This window comes from Muscardinus avellanarius (assembly GCF_963383645.1).
Source record: "Muscardinus avellanarius genome assembly, chromosome: 3".
Lineage (NCBI taxonomy): Eukaryota > Metazoa > Chordata > Mammalia > Rodentia > Gliridae > Muscardinus > Muscardinus avellanarius.
The window spans coordinates 97,106,749-97,124,936 of NC_137788.1; the positions used below are offsets into that span (position 1 = coordinate 97,106,749).

Below are 18,188 nucleotides of genomic sequence, written 5' to 3' on the forward strand. Positions count from 1 at the left end.
TTTTTGGCCAGTTCAGATTTCCATAAAGTTATTATTGTTGTTGTTTTGTGTGTGTTGTTGTGTGTTTGTTTTATTTTGGAACACGGTCAGCCAGGCATGGTGCACACTTGTAATCCCAGTACTTGGGAGCCTGAGACAGGATGTTCACAAGTTCACAGCCAGCCTCAGCAATTTAGTGAGGCCCTCCACAACTTAGACCCAGTTTCAAAATAAAGAAATAAAACAGGGCCAGAAGTGTAGTTCAGAGGTAGAATGCCCCTGGGTTCAACCCCCAGCACCATCAAAAAAGAGGCAACTGGGGGTATTGCTTGGAGACAAATGCCTCTGTGTTCAATCCCTCCTACCACAAAAGAAAACTTAATTTAAAAAAATAAAAAACCATAAGTAATTACTTTTATAGTTTCTGTTAATGGAAAGATAATCAAGCTACTGTAGATTTGCAATTACACATCATTGCAAACTGTAAACTCTCATAGTACTAATAATATGTAAGGCTTCCTGAAGCAACCAGGAGCTCAGCAATAACTGTAATATTAGCACTTACATTTCCTCATTGAGAAACTAACTCAGTACCAACTGGTCAAGATAAACTTGGTAGCACTCTGCTAGTATTGTACTTCCTGCAAAGAAGCATGAGTTCACTTAAAATAACGAAGAAGCTCTTTTAAACATGCATTGCACTGTAACTCACCTATCCTGTTGAAACGGGGGTTCTTGTCTACGGAGAGCGAAGAATGACACCCGCAGACCTCAGGAAGGGGAGTAAAAGGTTTATTGGAAGCAGCAGGGAATGGGGCAAGGTGGCTGAACACCCCCAAAGGGGCTGGAACTCTGGGTCCAGCAGCTGCCTTCAGGACAACACTTGAGAGTAGCCCAAGCCGAATTGCCTTCAGGTGCAGGCTGCTTTCTTCCGGAGTCCGCGCGATCTGCCAGAAGGGAATAGAGAAAAGTGGCCGAACACCCCATAGGGGCGGTCGGAACTCCGGGGTCCAGTAGCTGCCTTCAGGGTCACTACCCGAGTGTCCAGCCACGTGCCTTCAGATGCACTCTGCCTTCTCTCAGTGCCAACACGACCTGCGAGAGAGAGAGAGAGAGAGAGAGAGAGAGAGAGAGAGAGAACAGCTCCCCAAAAGGGGAGGGGGTCCCGAGCGGGAAGTCCCCTACTTTTGCCATCTGACTGGCCGATGCCTGACCGCTTGCAAATCCGTTTGTGGTTAGGGCGACTTTGAGATTTCAAGGAGAATTTGCATAGGACATTTGCAAGTTCTTTGAAGGGTCTCCTTTCAGGAATGCCAGACTTGCTTGGTGGGTTTGTTGATTAGGAAACTCAGGATGGCTTTGTGAAGCTCTGGCCTTCTTATCTCCTGAGCCTTTGGAATTTCAGGCATTTGTCGCCCCTCAGGAAACTCAGAAAATTAACTTTTTTCTACCAAGGCCTTTTCCCTATCTGCCTATTTCCTTTCTATCTCCTCACTGTTCCCCTGGGGTTTTCTTCTGTGTGATGAGCCGTGCCAGACAGGTCGAGTTATGTCATGTAATGCATAAACAAGAGGCTTATTTGTACTGACTGTGGTCAGTGTCAGCAGGAGGTTCCACAGAAAGCTGTGCCACTCAAGAAATACCCCAGCATGAACACTCAGTACAGACCTTTCATATCAGCCCTCTTGGAACCTCATCCTCCACCGACCAAAGAGCCCTCCTGGGCTCCTCCCAGACAGACCTTCCTTCAAAGTAGAGCAGCTAGATTGTGTTGCTGTGCCTTTGAATGCAATTTACTCTATCTTCAGGAGCTTGCCTCATTGTAATATCAATATCGTAAAGATAACCAAGAGAGTCAGAGCAGACCTTTTAACTGGAAAGGTGTCACTCAATGAGTTTATTGAAACAAAGCAAACACAATGCCCATTGTACAGCTATCCTCTCGCAGTGTTATTGGCTCCTTACACCCATGGCCTCAAGAATGTCAACATTCTACAGCCTTCTTATCTAAGTATGTCCTGGTGGCCTAAAACAGTTCTTTTGAATTCACTACTTAATATCCCTTTACCAGAAAAACCAGATACATTTTATTCCTCTGATATTATAGATTATCCTTTTGATCATTTTATTTGTAATACCTCTGCTGAGAGGACTTTCACAATGCATAACAATTTCATTAAAACTTATTTCATTCTGTTTTCTATTACTTCTGTAGATTTCTTTGTCTCTTTTGAATCATAAGCAATGGCCACAGCAACATTATCCTCTTAGTCCTCTGCTTATTTCATGTCAAACTCAGCAGCTTCATCTTTTTATCTTAGAAATACTTGGCTTTCCACAACCTCAACACTAATATTCTGTTGCTTTGTTTTTTGTAAGTGGCTAAGTAACTGTATAAAACTCATAGGAAATTAATGACTCACATAACGGAAAGCATTTATTAATGTGACTTTTGTCTCCGTTGCCAAGTAGTCTCTGTGTGTTTCCATGGTAACAGGTCAGTATCACAAACTAACTATGCCACTTTTTTTGGTTTGTTTAGTTTGGACAGCTCTCTCACAGCTGTGAGTGTGTATGTGCATGCATGCATGTACACATTAAACACTATCACAAAAATTCTGAGTAATTGCCTAGGCACACAAACAAAATCTTTTTTTATTTAGATTGTCTAATAATCTAGAGCTATTATTTTGATGTTACAGACTAAAAAGGTTAAACTTAACATATCTGTTCCTACTTGAGTTCTAATTAAGAATAGGCCTGTTAGCAATGTTTAAAGCTTATACATTTAAAAATTGTATTTATAATATTTGTTCACATGATATTATACATAACACAGGAGAGCTGCCAGAAACAAAGCAGGGAAAAAAGGAAAGTAGGACCCTGTCTTAGGGAATGAGGACCGAATGGGATGAGGGAGGAGGCCATCTCTCCCTGGGTGACCCTGCTCTGCAATAAAGGAGAGAGGAGCCTGAGGTCTTGAGGGAACCAGGCCAGACCAGGTCATGAGGGACACCAGACTTTCACCCGAAGGCAGTTAGGGAAGGATTCATAGAGAAGGTAATGACTATACCAAATGAGCGAGGACTAAACTGGTGAATGTGTGGAAGATGAAAGTTTGCAAGAGGAAGAAGACATTATGAACACGAGCACACAAATGAGAAAGGTACCGCAAGCAGTGGGTCCAGAGATAAGACTAAAGATAGCCAGGGGCTTAATCACTGAGATGCCAAGTTAGGAGGCTGAACTTTTTTTTTTTTTTTTTTTTTTTTTGGTGGTACTGGGGTTCCTGGAAGCCCTTCTACCTCCAGGCTACACTCCCAGACCTATTTTATATTTTGAAACAGGGTCTCATAAGCCAGCGCGGCTGGCTTCGAACCTGTGCGATCCTCCTGTCTCCGCCTCCCAAGCGCGGGGATTACAAGCGTGTGCCACCACGACCGCATCTTCCTTGTATTTTAGAGGATTTAGTTCAGCCTCCTTGCCGGGCGTGGTGGCGCACGCTTGTAATCCCCGCGCTTGGGAGGCGGAGACAGGAGGGTCACGCTGGTTCGCTGGTTCGAGGCCAGCCTCCCTGGCTTAAGGGACCCTGTTTCCAAATAAAAAGTATAAAATAGGTCTGGGAGTGTAGCCCAGAGGTAGAAGGGCTTCCAGGAACCCCAGTACCACCCCCCAAAAAATAAAACAAATAAAATAAAATACGAGGAAGCTGTGAAGCATTTCAAATAGAGGAATGACATCACCACATTTCTACTTTAAAAGGAGTTCTCTGGTAGCAAGGAGAAAGGTAGATTTATTTGAGCAGAAGCCATTAAGAAGGCTCTTACCATATTTCAAGGGAAAAGATAGTGAGCATCTAAATTAAGGCAATAGTGGCAGACATAGGAAGGGCTTGATTTTCTGAACACCTAGGAAGTAACATAGGCAAGAATTGGGAGCCTGTACCAGACACTGTGGCCCAGGGGTGACGTCAGTTATTCATTTGATCAGCAAATATTTATTGAGTGGTCCCTGTGATTGGTAGACTATGTCCATAGGACTATGCTGGACCCTATAATTTCTGTCTTTATCATTCCTTGGTTTCTTCTTCAATAAGGATTCTTTGTTATACACTCGGGAGGTCATTAACAGACAAGTACACTTTTTGCAGATGTAATTAATCCAAACCTGATCTCTTGGATGGCGTCTTCATCCCCAGGAACTGGATCTGAGCTTATTTGTGGCTTCATTGGGTGGCGCTATGCAGATCGTGAAAACTACATAAAGTATATTCCAAGGCATTTCATCCATACAGTAATCCTTTTTTTCTTTTTTTCCTGTTCTTGTGATACTGGGGATTGAACCTTGGGCATTCTACCTCAGAACTACACTCCTAGCCCTGTTTTATTTTTTTATCTTCAAACAGGGTCTCACTAAGTTGCAGAGGGCTTCACTAAGTGGCTGAGGCTGGCCATGAACCTGTGATCCTCCTGTCTCAGCCTCCCCAGTACTGGGATTACAAGTGTGTGCTACTACACCTGGCTTTTTTTCCCCTAAGACAAGGTCTTGCTAAGTTGCTGAGGGTCTTGCTAAATTCCTGAGGCTGGCCACAAACCTGTGATGATCCAGTCTCAGCCTCCCAAGTGTGGGATTACAGGCGTGTACCTCCACCCACAGTTCCCACCTTCCTTCTTTCTCTGCACCACCATCTTGCAGCTTTTCTTAAAGCTGAAGAAGCCTTGTGGTCCAAGGTGGCTTTTGACACTCTTACCCCTGGTTTCCTAGGCAGAGGAAGGAAGCAAGGGTAACAGGTAAAAGACTCACTTCCTCTTTACCTTTCCAGAAGTCACATCTAGTTACCGTTATTTATTTCTCATTAGTTTATACTCAATCCCATGCCGACCCCTACCTTCAAGGGAGATTTGTAAAATGTAGTGTTTTTAAGTGGACATGTGCCAGTCTGAATAAAATTAGGATTCTTTTTTTATATACATATTTTTTATTGAAAATAAATGGTATACATTTAAACTGTACTTGGTGCCCTCTACCCCCCACCCCCGTTAAACTTAAGATTCTGCTAAGGAAGAGGAGAGACTGCATAAAGGATAAGCATAGCAGTCTCTACCACGTATACTTATGAAGGCAAACCACTTAACTAGTTTAACTAGATAGTCTGCTCTATGATGGACAGATGTCAGGGGCCTTAAGCCTTACCTAGAAGTCAAGAGTACCAGGTAGAATGCTAGTTGGCAGGTGAAAATAGAAAAAATTACTATGTTCTCAGTCTATAAATGATAGGTAAGGCCATCAAAGTAAGCAGATTAAGCCAAGGATAGAGGCTTGGTGGACAGCAACATTTTAAGTAGTCAGAGGAACAAGAAATAATCGCAGAAGTAGAAAGAAACAGGAGTATTTCCGAATGTATCAGAAGAGTCAAGTATGATCACTTAAAAAGTGCCCATTAACTTTGTTCCTGACTGGTGGGTGGTTTCAATGGAGCAGTATCAATGGAACGGCAGGGGTAGGAGCCTGATTGGAGATACTGAAAAGTAACTGGGAGATGAGGAGATGAAAAATGTCTACACTGTAGATCTTCAGATTCTAATTCTAGCCCTTTTTAACTGTGTGACCTTGGACAAGTCACTTAAGTTTTCTGTATCTTAATTCCTTTATAAAATGAAGCTACCAGTACCCTTTCCATTACAGTTTTGAGGAATAAGTGTGTCACAGGCTTAAAGCAGTGTCTGGTGTGTAAAAAGCACTAAATAAATTATCGTTAGTATCATCTAAGGAGCTTGTACCTGAAAGCAAAGAAGTGATAGTAAGTAGAAAGGAGCAAGGGGTTATAGAAGTATATTTTCCTCCTTAAAATATGCCATATTCATTATTAAAACTTATTTTATATCTCTCTTCCACATTGCAATTCTTCTTCATTGCAATTATCTTCCCATATTTATAATTCTGTACGGAAGTTTCTTATAATCTTGTTTCTTCTCAAGCCTACCAGACTTAATGTTGGCTTTCTCCACTCTCTAGCTAAACTAGATGAGTATTTCTGCAAATGCTTCTTTGTTTTTTGAAGAGAAACATCCACATAAAGAGTCCATTTGATTTTTTTAACTTTTGCTACACAGGCTAAAACTGCTCTTTGTTTGCGAAAATGCATATAAAAGCTGTTGTGGGTGTTTATAAATAAGTGTGTTTTAAACTAAATAAGAGCCGGGCGTGGTGGTGCACACTTGTAATCCCCGCGCTTGGGAGGTGGAGACAGGAGGATCGCACAGTTTCGAAGCCAGCCGTGCTGGCTTAAGAGACCCTGTTTCCAAATAAAAATATAAAAAATAGGTCTGGGAGTGTAGCCGGGAGGTAGAGGGCTTCCAGGAACCCCAGTACTACAAAAAATAAAAATAAAAAATAAACTAAATAAGAGCTGTGCGTGGTGATGCACACTTGTAATTCTAGTACTTGGGAGGCTTAGACAGAAGGTTTTCAGGTTCACGCCCAGCCTCAGCAACTCAGTGAGGCTCTCAGCAACTTAATGAGACCCTGTTTTGAAATAAAAAATAAAATATAGGCTGGGGTGTAATCCAGAGGTAGAATGCCCCTGGGTTTCACCCCCAGTACCAATAAATAAGATGTATTTCTATACCTAGTATGGTTACCAGGCCTGGTGGTACATGCTGGTAATCCCAGCTATACAGGAGGCTGAAGTTGAGGATCACAAGTTCAAGACCAGCCTGGGCAATTTATTGAGACCTTGTCTCAAAATAAAAATAAAAGAGCCAGGTGTAGTGGCGCACACTTGTAATCCCAACATTTGGGAGCCTGAGACAGAAGGATCGCAGTTCGAGGACAGCCTCAGCTACTAAATGAGGCCCTTTGCAATTCGGTGAGACCCTGTTTCAAAATAAAGAATAAAAAATAGGGATAGCTCAGAGGTAGAATGCCTCTGGGTTCCATCCCCAGTACCATAAAAAAATAAAAATAAAAGGGTCTAGATATATAGGTCAGTAATAGATGCTCCTAGGTTCAATTCCTAGTACTGAAAAAAAATATATGGTCAAGGAATTACTGATACTTTACAAACAAATGAAAAGTAAAAAAACTTAAAGCAAGGTTATTATTATTATTATTATTATTATTATTATTATTATTATTGTGGTACTGGGGTTCCTGGAAGCCCTTCTACCTCCAGGATACACTCCCAGACCAATTTTATATATTTTTTATTTGGAAACAGGGTCTCTTAAGCCAGTGCGGCTGGCTTCGAACCTGCGCGATCCTCTGTCTCTGCCTCCCAAGCACGGGGATTACAAGCGTACACCACCCGGCTAAAGCAAGGTTCTAGACCTGCACAATACTAATGAATTTTTGTATTCATGATGTAATTATTAGAATAATTGGCTTAATAACATTTTAAGGTACTGCTATAATTTAAGTCTTAAATTTGGATCCAGAAATCTTATGTGGTAAAAGCTTGGTCCCCAGCGTTGTACTATTTGAAGGTAGAGAAAATTTTAAGAGGGCCTGGGAGAGGGCTTTAGGTCCCTGGTGTTATGGGGGTGCCGGACCTTTTTTCTTCCTCTGCTGCATTGATGGGCCATGAAGTGAGCAGTTTTGTTTTACCACGTTTCTGCCATGATGTTGCTCCCTGGCCACAGTCCCAGAGCAATGGGGCCAGTTGATCATGGACTTGCAAAAGCGGTGAGCCAAAATTTAACCCCTTTCTCTTTGTAAGTTGATTTATCTCATTTATTTTTTATGGTGATAGAAAACTGACTGACACAGCTACCATCTGATTTTCATATTTGACAACAAAAGGTTTATAGTGGGTTTAAGTGATTTTAAGAGTTTAAATGTTTTATACTTTAGCTCTCATTTTCAGATTTTTCAAAAACTTGAAAAAGTTTTTTGAGTTTGTTAATTTAAATTTTATTTTAACAGAGTTAGAAATGTACATAATCTAGAGCATAGATTCCCAAAGTGTGAAACCACCTCAGGGTGTGGGGGGTACACTGGACCAATAGGGAAAGGGCTGTAACTGGGGGTTACTGGGAGGAGGTGCAACTCGGGGGAGGGCACTGAATAAAAATAAGAGGGTAGTGGAAGTACCCAGGGGAACAGTGAATAGTTTGTTTGTTTGTTTGTTTGTTTACAAAAGGTCAGTAAGCCAACAAATTTGTGCATGGATTAGCATCTAGGCACACTGTGGAAGTAGCGGTCCCAAATGGGGGTTATCCATTTCCCACATAGCCTAACAAGGAAGGAGCCAGGAGAATAATTGTGTGGACTTCTCCCTCCTCCTGCCCTCCATCCTTCTGGTGTTGCCCTTTTCACACATTTAAAACTAGAGGGCAAAGAAGCCTGGTTGATGTAGTCCACAAACACCAGGGTAGAGTGGAACTAGAATGACAAACAGAATGTCAAGCCCAGTAGTTTTGATTTTCATGAGCACTTTTTAGTTCCCTGTGTATTCTTTTTTTTATAGCATCTTATTCCTGTATGCTAGATGCAATATCTATTTTTATGTCTCTGAGGATTTTTCTCCTTCTAACTGCATAGTTCAAGTCACTTTTTTTCTATTCATTCTGGTCTCTGCCTTGCTTCCCTCATGTGCCTGCTCATACTTAACAGAGGCACTAGAAGTTAATCAGCAGTTTTGTGCACGTGGAGGATGCTGGCCATCTCAGGTTTTTACTATAGGTTGAGCTGGCTGAGCTCATTAGATCGTATCATAAACATCATCTGGATTCTAGAAAATACTCTTCTCAAACCTTCTTGATGAGTATATTTCGGCCTGTTGAGGAGCCAGGTTGGCAGAGGAAGCTGGACTTGTCAGCGTGGAGCAAGTGATCTTGGCTTCCTCCACTGTCGGGCCTTCCTGCCATCTGTCACCTGCCCTGAGTCAGGCAGACCAGGGATTCCTCTGCTTTACCTAGTAAGTAAAATAAATCTTAGTCTTCCAAAGGAGTCAGGGTCTGAGTGTTTCTAAAACAGTTTTCAGTCAGTCCTTCTGCCCTTTGTCCCTCTTTTCTATTTCAGAACCAATTTAAGTTTGCTCCATTAGCTTTCAACGTAACAGCATAAGGTTCAGATTTCTTCAATATGCTAAATTAGTTAATAACACTTGTCTGTCCCTGAACACTATTTTTGTTGCCTCTCTGGCTCTTTGTCCTTGTGAGATAATGCCTTGATATTTTCTAAGGTAATATATTCTGGGGAGGGAGTAGAGGCTAATGCATGTTCTCTACTACTAGAAGTTTATATGTACTTTCATTAGAAATTAAAATAATGGGTGTTTAAATGTTATTTATTGATACTTAATCCTATGTCACTGGTCTTGGTGATAGAAACAATCATGTGCCTTGAAGCTAGCATATTCCTAAAGGGTCCGGGACATCAGTATGTCTGCATACTTTTCAGGGGAGCTCCATAGACTATGGTTAATGTCTTCAGCAAGTCTGCAAACTAAGAGATATTGAGAGGGAAGTAACAGTTTAAAATTCTGGTTTTTCTTCCTTGTTCTATTCACTGATATCTTTAAATTTACTTATCCATAAAACCAAAGTGATTGGTCCTAATACAAATTCATTTTATTCACTGAGACAACTACAAGTTGACCCTCCCTTCCCCATCACATTCACTGACAGGGTTTGTCCTACATGTCCTCACACCTTTATCAAAACCTTCAAGTCACCCAGTAGCCGCTAGCACTCCACAGAAGCGACTGTACTTAGCCAGGCATGCTGGTAGTCCTAGTACTTGGGAGACTGAAACAGAAGGCTCGCAGATTCATGGTCAGCCCCAGCCACTTAGTGAGATCCCAGTTCAAAAAATAAAATAAAATACGACTGGGGATATAGCTCAGAGGTAGAATGCCCCTGAGTTTATACACACACACACGCGCGCGCGCGCGCGTGGCTGTACTACTTATTTGTTTGTTTGTTTATTCTATGCCTAGTTTACTTATTACTTTTGTAAGAAAATCAGAACCCTTCATCCTGTGCTCTTTTGCCTAAATTGATTGAATTGATAAGTAAATCAAGAGAAAGCTCTTTCCTTTCTCCAGTTTTCTCTTTATATTCTCCAATTATCTTTTTTCTTCCTCTATTAAAAATAATTAAGCCAGATGTGCTGGCGCACCCTTGTAATCCCCGCGCTTGGGAGACTGAGACAGGAGAATCACGCAGGTTCGAAGCCAGCCTCAGCTGGTTTAAGAGACCCTGTTTTCAAATAAAATATAAAATAGGTCTGGTAGTGTAGCCCAGAGGTAGGAGGCCCCTGGGTTCCATCCCCAGTACCACCAGAAAAAAGGAAAAAAAATTATCCTTGCTATCTAAGGCTAAGCTCTCTGAAACTACACAGAACAGTAGACAGAACAGCATGTACAAAAGCCAGGACACTTGGAAGAGTGAAGTTGTTGGAAAAAAATACATTGATTTTTATTTGTGGACAAGGAGACATTAGAGTTAAATGGGCCTGATTTGAATGCCAGTTCTGCCCTTGTACCAACTGACCTTGAGTTAACTTCCCTGAGCACTTCATTTTTTATGAAGTGAGGAAAATGCCAGGTATAGTAGTGTTGTGATGATATTAAATAGAGTGTGATATGCATTCAATAAATAGTAGTTACCACTGCTGAAATAGCTGGAGTAAAACTCAGAGTAAATATTTGATAATACTTAACAATATGTATCTGTATATTTCTATCTCTTGCATTACCCATAAACATAAGCCCTACAAGGATAAGAACCCTGACCTTTTTGTCTTTGTATTTCAAGCATCTAGCATATACCCAACATACATAAAATAAATGTACATTGTATATCAGATGGATAGTGAAGCATCAACTTATACTGACTGAATTGATAAGTAAATTTGCCTTTTTCAGTTTCTTATAATTAAAACTTTCCAGCTGAGTTTTAGTGACTCACACATATAATCTCAGCTACTCGGGAGGCTGAGACATGAATATTGCAAGTTTGAGTCTAGCCTCAACAATTTAGCAAGACCCTGTCTCAAAATAAAAAATAAAAAGGGCTGAGGATGTCTCTCCGTGGTAAAGTGCTAATGGGTTCAATCACCAGTACCAAAACAAATCAGAAAACAAGAGCCTTCCAGAGAGTCTCAGGTCACGTTAGGAATTCAATTTCTTCCTGTTCCATTATTGATAAATATTGGCTTTTAATATATCACTTTGCATTATAGACGTGAGTAAACTGTTTATGTCCTCTTAACACATCATCAATAATAATTAATTGGCCTTTTTTATTATTCAGGGAGGTGGTGCAAGCAAACTGCGTTCGCTGGAGAAAGAAGTTCTCGTTTATGTGCAAAATGAGCGCCAGTGCTGCCACCGGCATCCTAGACCCGTGTATCTACAGAGTATCTGTGCGGAAAGTAAGAAGACAGCCCGTTACTTCTCCCCTCTTAGAGGCCATAATTAATTCCACAGTCACTAGCTCACTTTATTAGCTCTGCTTTTTCTTCAGAACTGTTATATATAATTTTACTTAACACTTATAGCAGTAATTTAAATTCCTGTGGCAAATATGAAGAATCTGGAGTCATAAATCAAAATATTCAGAGACTTTCATCTCTATCACTGTATATAAGAATGTTAACCTTATTTGTATTAGTTTGGGGACAATATGTGTCTGTATCCTGCCACTTATTAAGCTCTTATTCTTTGATAGGCATAGTTCTGGACAATATGTATGTATGTATGTATGTATGTATATAATCATGTCTAATAACAACCCTGTAATTTGGTGCTACTTTCTGGAAAATTGAGACTCAGAGAAGTAAAGTTACTTGCCCAAACTTATATAGTTACTAAATGGAAGAGGGACTCTTAACACAGATCTCTCTGATTACTATTCCATGTTTTGTTTTGTTATAAATTTTTTTCCTAGAGCCTGGCGTGGTGGCTCACACCCTTGTAATTCCAGCACTTGGGAGGCTGAGACAGGAGGATCACAGGTTTACAGCCAGCCTCAGCTACTTAGTGAAGCCCTCTGCAACTTAGTGAGACCCTGTTTCAAAATAAAAAGGAATAAAAATAGGACTGGGAGGTAGAACGCCCTCGTGTTCAATCCCCAGTACCACTAAAAATGTTTTAATGGTAACAATGGAGGTGACGCCTCTGTGGAGAGGCGTCAATTCTAGTGGGTGAAATCATTCATCATCAGTGTATTAGTATGCTTACCCAAGAAAGTAATGTAATCTCTCCCTGGTAATCAAGGTTCTTGCAATAAACCAGGATAGTCTTTAGCAGTTCTTTAGCAAATAAATAAAACATGAGCTTCTCTTCTCACCATTTGTCTGGTTCTGATTAAAGTCACATGCTAGAAGGAGACACGGTGCCATGTGCCTCTGGCCCCAGCTACTTAGGAGGCTGAGGCAAGAGGACCACTGTAGCCCAGGAGTTCCAAGCCAGCCTGGACAAAATCACAAAGAACAGTAACTTTAAAAATAATAGTTACATACTAAGGAAAACTTTTGGTCATTTTGGGGGGTTACAAGAGGTCCAAAAAGTTGAATTTAAGATCATTAGATTTTTACCATTTAGATATTTGCCCTCATATAAATGTCTAGTTTGGCTTTATTTGACATATATTTAATTTTAATTCCTTAATTATATGGTATCCTTAAAGTATTTTCTATCTTTGGCAGGAATTAAAAGGTGGAAAGGCTTATGCAAAGGTAAGTGGATATTCTTTAACTCTTGGAACTTGGAGTACCACTCATTGATACCTGTAGCTTAAAATTAAAATGATTTCCTTTAAGTTTGTGCAAGTCTAACTTGTTTTAAGTAAAGGATCTTGGAGATGAATAATTGGATTCAACAATAATTTATAGACATATTGTCTAAATGCTCATTGTGGGATGTTATTCTTTAGGTTTAGCTTCCCTACTATAGAGGATGACCTTTGGCTTTTTTATTTATTTATTTATTTTATTTATTTATTTATTTATTTATTTTTGGTGGTACTGGGAGTGGAACCCAGAGGCTTTCTACCTCCGGGCTATACTCCCATACCTTTTTTATATTTTATTTGGAAACAGGGTCTCACTAAGTTGCTGAGAGCCTCACTAAGTAGCTAAGGCTGGCTTCGAACCTGTGCGATCCTCCTGTCTCAGCCTCCCAAGCGCGAGGATTACAAGCGTGCTCCACCACGTCCGGCTGACCTTTGGCTTTTTTGAAGCTATAGCTTGCTGATAATTCACACGCAGGTTCATTGCAGGCTTCAGCAATGTAGTGGGGCTGTCTGGAACTTAGTGAGACCCTGTTTCCAAATAAAGAATAAAATAGGTCAGAGAGGTAGATGGCCCCTGGATTCTATCCCCAGTACCAAAAAATAGATAAACATTAAAATTTTTTTAAAATTATACAACCTAGCTTATAAAATTCACTTTGGTTTGCAGTTCATTTCTGCTATTTCATCCCTCCTATGTGTGCTCTCTGTTCTCTTTTCCTCTCACCCCTCTCTCTCTTTCTCTCATCTTTAGCGGCCATGCTGCCATCATACAGTTCCTGGAGTGTCCCATGGTATTTCAGCTTTCTGCCTTGTGACTTGATGTTTGTTTTTCTCCTCCTCTTGTTCTGTCAACTCATGTATCATTAAATACTCAGCTTAGTCATCCCTCCCCGCTAAGAGCTTTTCTTTTCCTTTTTCTTGTAATTGTGTCTTCCTCTATCACAACACTAACCAAGCTATATTATTGGGATTTGTTTTCTTTTCTATTTTCCCACATTAAACAATAATTCTGTAGGGACTGGGGATGTGGCTCAGAGGTAGAGTATTTCCCTAGCATACATGAGACCCTGGGTTCAATCCCCAACACCACACAAAAAAAGGAAAGACTTTATATTCCCAGAGCCTAACATTTGCCTGGAATGTAAATGCTGCAAACTATTTTCAGAATAAATTAATGTCTGCCACAGGGGTGTGTGTATGCACACATGTCTGCTATTCTCACAAGACAGTTATCTCAGTGAAGCCAAAGAAAAAGTCATAAGAAAATATGGATGCCTAGTACCTCAGTAGAATGTAGGCTCTTTGAAGGCAAAGTGTCCGAAGGCAAAGTGTCCGCCCTGTCCATTGTCTTCCTGTGTCTACAACAGAACTAGGACGTCAAGCTGCTCAATAAATGTCTGTCTCATTCATTGGCAGCCTGCAGTCTGCAGCGTCATATTCACTCCCACCCTTTCGTGTGTTTTCTTAGTAGGGACTATCTTAGTCAGTGGGCCACTGTAGACTGTGTGACTTGAACAACATTTGTTTCTCACAGTTGGAGCCTGGGAAGTCTGAGCTCACACTGCCAGCAGAGCCAGTGCCTCGTGAGAGCTGGCTTCCCAGTTCGTCCTCACGTGGCAGGTGCAGAAAGAGAAGCAAGCTCTCTTCTGTCTTCCAAAGAGGTCATTAGTCCAGGGCTGGGGGCATAGCTCTGGATTTTGTTTGCTCTTTGTTTTTAATTTTTGTTTTTTTTTTCAGTTTTGGTGCTGGTGATTGAACCCAGGGCAGGTTCTACCTCTGAGCTACACCCCCAGCCCCATTTTAAAATTTTGAAACAGGGTCTCACTAAGTTGCTGAGGCTGGCTACAAACCTGCAATCCTTCTGGCTCCACCTCCCAAGTACTGAAATTACAAGTGTGTACCACCACATCCAGGTTAGAGCTCTGGGTTTGAGCCCCAGCACCACAGAGGGGCCGGTGGGAATTAGTCCATTAATGAAATCTCTGTCCTTATGACCTAATTGCTACCCAAAGACCCCACCACTTAAAAGCATCCTTTTGGGAATTAGAGGTTCAGTGTATGAATTTTAGGGAAACACAAGCATGTACTCCTAACAGAGACTGATCAGGGTTTTTTTTTAACTTAGTGACAATATAATACTAGTATACAGTAGTGGATGGTAAACCAGTGGATTGTCTTTTAAATATGTTAAGTGTCTGCCACATGCCAAACATTTTTCCTGGCACTGTGCTAAGTACCAGAACTACAGCAGCAACCAAAGCACACAACAATTTCTATATTTATGGAGCTCAGACAACAAAATACATAGGAAAGATGTATGGACATGATGTAATCACTAAGGAGAAAAACAATGCAGGTAAGGGGAAGAGGGTAAGAAAAAGGAGCCAGGCATGGTGGCACATGCCTGTAATCCCAGCAAATGGGAGGCTAAAACAAGAGAATCGCCAGTTCAAGGCCAGTCTCAGCAATTTATCCACACCCTGCTTCAAAACATAAATTAGATAGATAGATAGATAGATAGATCGATCGATCTAGGAGTATAGCTTGGAGGTAGAATGCCCCTGGGTTCAATCCCCAGTACCAATAAAGATGGGGTTGTGGAGAGGAGGAAAGGACTTATTTTAGGACGGTCAGAGAAAGGCTCCTTTAGAAAGATGACATTGAACATTGACACGAATGCAGTGAAAGAGAAAGCTACCAGACCATCTAAAAGAGTGTTCCAGGAAAAGAACAAGAAGAGGTAAAGGCCTTGAGGTGACGCTGGCATTTTCAAGGAGCAGGATAATGTGGCTAGCAGAGAAAATGACAAGAGAGAAGAAACAAAGTTGGCCAAGGACAGAGAAATCAGACAGGGTACATAACTCTTCAAGAAGTTGTTGTTTTCTCTTTGGGGGAAAGTGGGGCATAAAAATGACTCCATAGCCTGGAGGGAAATGGATGAGATTTTGCTTTGTTCACTTGGACAAGAGAAAATCTAGCATATCTGTGTGCTAATGAGAACGATCCAGTAGAGAAAGGGAATTTTAAAATGGCAAAGAGCAGAGAGAACTGCTGAAGTAATGAACTTGAGCAGGCAGGAGGACAGTCGGCCGCGGGAACCCAGCCAGTTCACCCACAGTCTGGAGGTGGGAGGCGAATTAGCACACGGGTGCAGGTAGGTGAGTGGATGTGGCTAGCAGTGAGAGCTTGTGGAAGTTAAGTGCTCTTTTGATTGCTTTTATTTTCTGAGTGAAATAGAAAACAAGGTCATCAGCAGAGAGGTCAGGAAAGAGGTGTTGGAGGTTCAAAGAGAAACAGGTTGTGTCAGTAATGTAAGATCAAATAACTTGGGTCAAGCTAGGAGCGGTGGCACATGCCTGCAGTCCCAGTACCTGAGAGGCTGGGAAGGAGGATCACAGGTTTGAGGACAGCCTCAGCAACTTAGTGAGGCTGTTTCCAAATAAAAAATAAAATGAAGCTAGAGGTGTTGCTCAGAGATAGAATGCCCATGGGTTCAAAACAATAAGTTACAGAAGCGCCACATGCTCAGCAGGTGTACTTAATCCTAGGCATATCCAGGCTTTTTCTGCTGACATCTTGTCCTCTCGGAGGCAAAAAGACCAGAGTAACCACGGGAAAGTTCGGCAGATGCCACTTACTACATTTGGGGCTTCGACTATTCTCTAGGTTCTTCTTCTTTATTCCTTTTGTATCATTTAAAAGCTACTAAAAAAAGCCAGGCGTGGTGGTGCACACTTGTAATCACAGCACTTGGGAGACTGAGACAGGAGGATCGCACAGATTCGAAGCCAGCCTCAGCTACTTAGTCCATTTGCAACTCAGTGAGACCCTGTTTCAAAATAAAGAATAAAAAATAGGGTTGAGGGTGTTGCTCAGAGGTAGAATGCCCCTGGTTCCATCTCCAGTACCACAAAAAATAATTAATAAATAAATGCTACTAAAATAAACCGGGTATGGTGGCACATGCTTGTAATCCCAGCATTCAGGAGGCTGAGACAGTAGGAGCGTGGTTTGAGGCCAGCCTCAGCTACTTAGTGAGGCCCTTTGCAACTCAGTGAGACCTGTTTCAAAATAAAGAATAAAAAATAGGACTGGGGGTGTCACTCGGAAGTAGAATCCCCCTAGGTTCCACGTCCAGTACCGAAAAAAAAAAAAAAAAAGCTACTAAAATAGATAGGTATGATGGCACAATCCTGTAATCCCAGTACATGGAAAGCTGTGACAGCAGGTTTGAGGACAGCCTTAGCAATGTAGCAAGACTCAAAAACCTAGTGAGACCTCATTTCAAAATAAAAATGGATTGGAAGTGCAGCTCCGAGGTAGAATGCCTCTGAGCTTGATTAGTTATAACCTAACTTCATAGTTTATTAATAAAAGACTCTACGTAGCCGGACGTGGTGGCGCACGCTTGTAATCCCAGCATTTGGGAGGCTGAGACTGGAGGATTGCAATTCGCAGACAGCCTCAGCTACTTAGTGAGGCCCTTTGCAACTCAGTGAGACCCTGTTTCAAAATAAAAGAAAAAATTGGACAGGGGGTGTAGCTCAGTGGTCAAATGCCTCTGGGTTCCAACCCTAGACCTGCAATAAATAAATAAATAAATAAATAAATAAATAAATAAATAAATAAATAAATAAAAGACTCCACATACACCTAGTCATTTAAAGTAGACTTAGTCTGTGTGCCACTTGGAAATGAAAATAGGGTAGAGCAGGTTGAGCAACGTCAAGGGAAGGCTGTAGAGCAGCCTTTGGTGACTGCAGAAAACGGGGACCAAACCTAGAGTCATAAGGAAACAGATCAGGCTTGAAATGAACTTCTAGGGTAGCTGCATGGGGGTAGGTGTGGGCAGAGCCATGAGAAGGGAGGGAGAGCTTCCATAAAGAGGTTTGGTACAAAGACACTCAGCAAGGCAGCTCTGCAGAAGAGTAGGGGGAGAAACGGGGCTTATACCCAAGAAAGTGTGTGGATGTCTTAAATCATTCTAGTTCTCACACGGAGGATGAAAACTTAATAACCTACAACTACTGGCAGTTAACAGTGGTTCACTCAGCACAGAGCATGAACTTAGGTGTTCTTGCGCACGATCGCGATTGGTGTGCTGGTCTTTTCCAGTGTGCTGCCCGTGCCTAGGTGTTAGCTCTTTGATGTATATTAGTTTACTCTAACAGTGATGTGTTTATTCTAATGTACACAGAAAAATGTATGTCTAGCACATCAAATTAATGATATCAAAGATAGCTATTCTTAAGACAAAAGTAGAATAGGTAATAATTTTTATAAAAAAGCAAACCAAAATCTGAGTTTGGTGGCACGGACTTGTAATCCCAGTACTTGGGAGGCTGAGATAGGAAGATCTCAAATTCACGGCCAGCCTCAGCTACTTAGTGAAGCCCTCCACAAGTTAGACCCTGTTTCAAAATAAAGAATAAAAATAGGGCTGGGAGCATAGCTCAGAGGTAGCATGTC

At 41.4% G+C, this 18,188-nt stretch overlaps 1 protein-coding gene across 1 annotated transcript in view; it reads left to right on the plus strand.

Moving 5' to 3' along the window:
• EEIG2 (EEIG family member 2) overlaps positions 1–18,188 on the plus strand; it is a gene marked incomplete at both ends in the record, with an annotated part of 53,287 nt that overhangs the window by 22,088 nt on the left and 13,011 nt on the right. The window contains 2 exons of the mRNA XM_080693254.1: positions 11,238–11,358; positions 12,634–12,663. Coding sequence (XP_080549380.1) covers positions 11,238–11,358; positions 12,634–12,663 — 151 coding nt within the window. The remainder of the gene's footprint in view (positions 1–11,237; positions 11,359–12,633; positions 12,664–18,188) is intronic.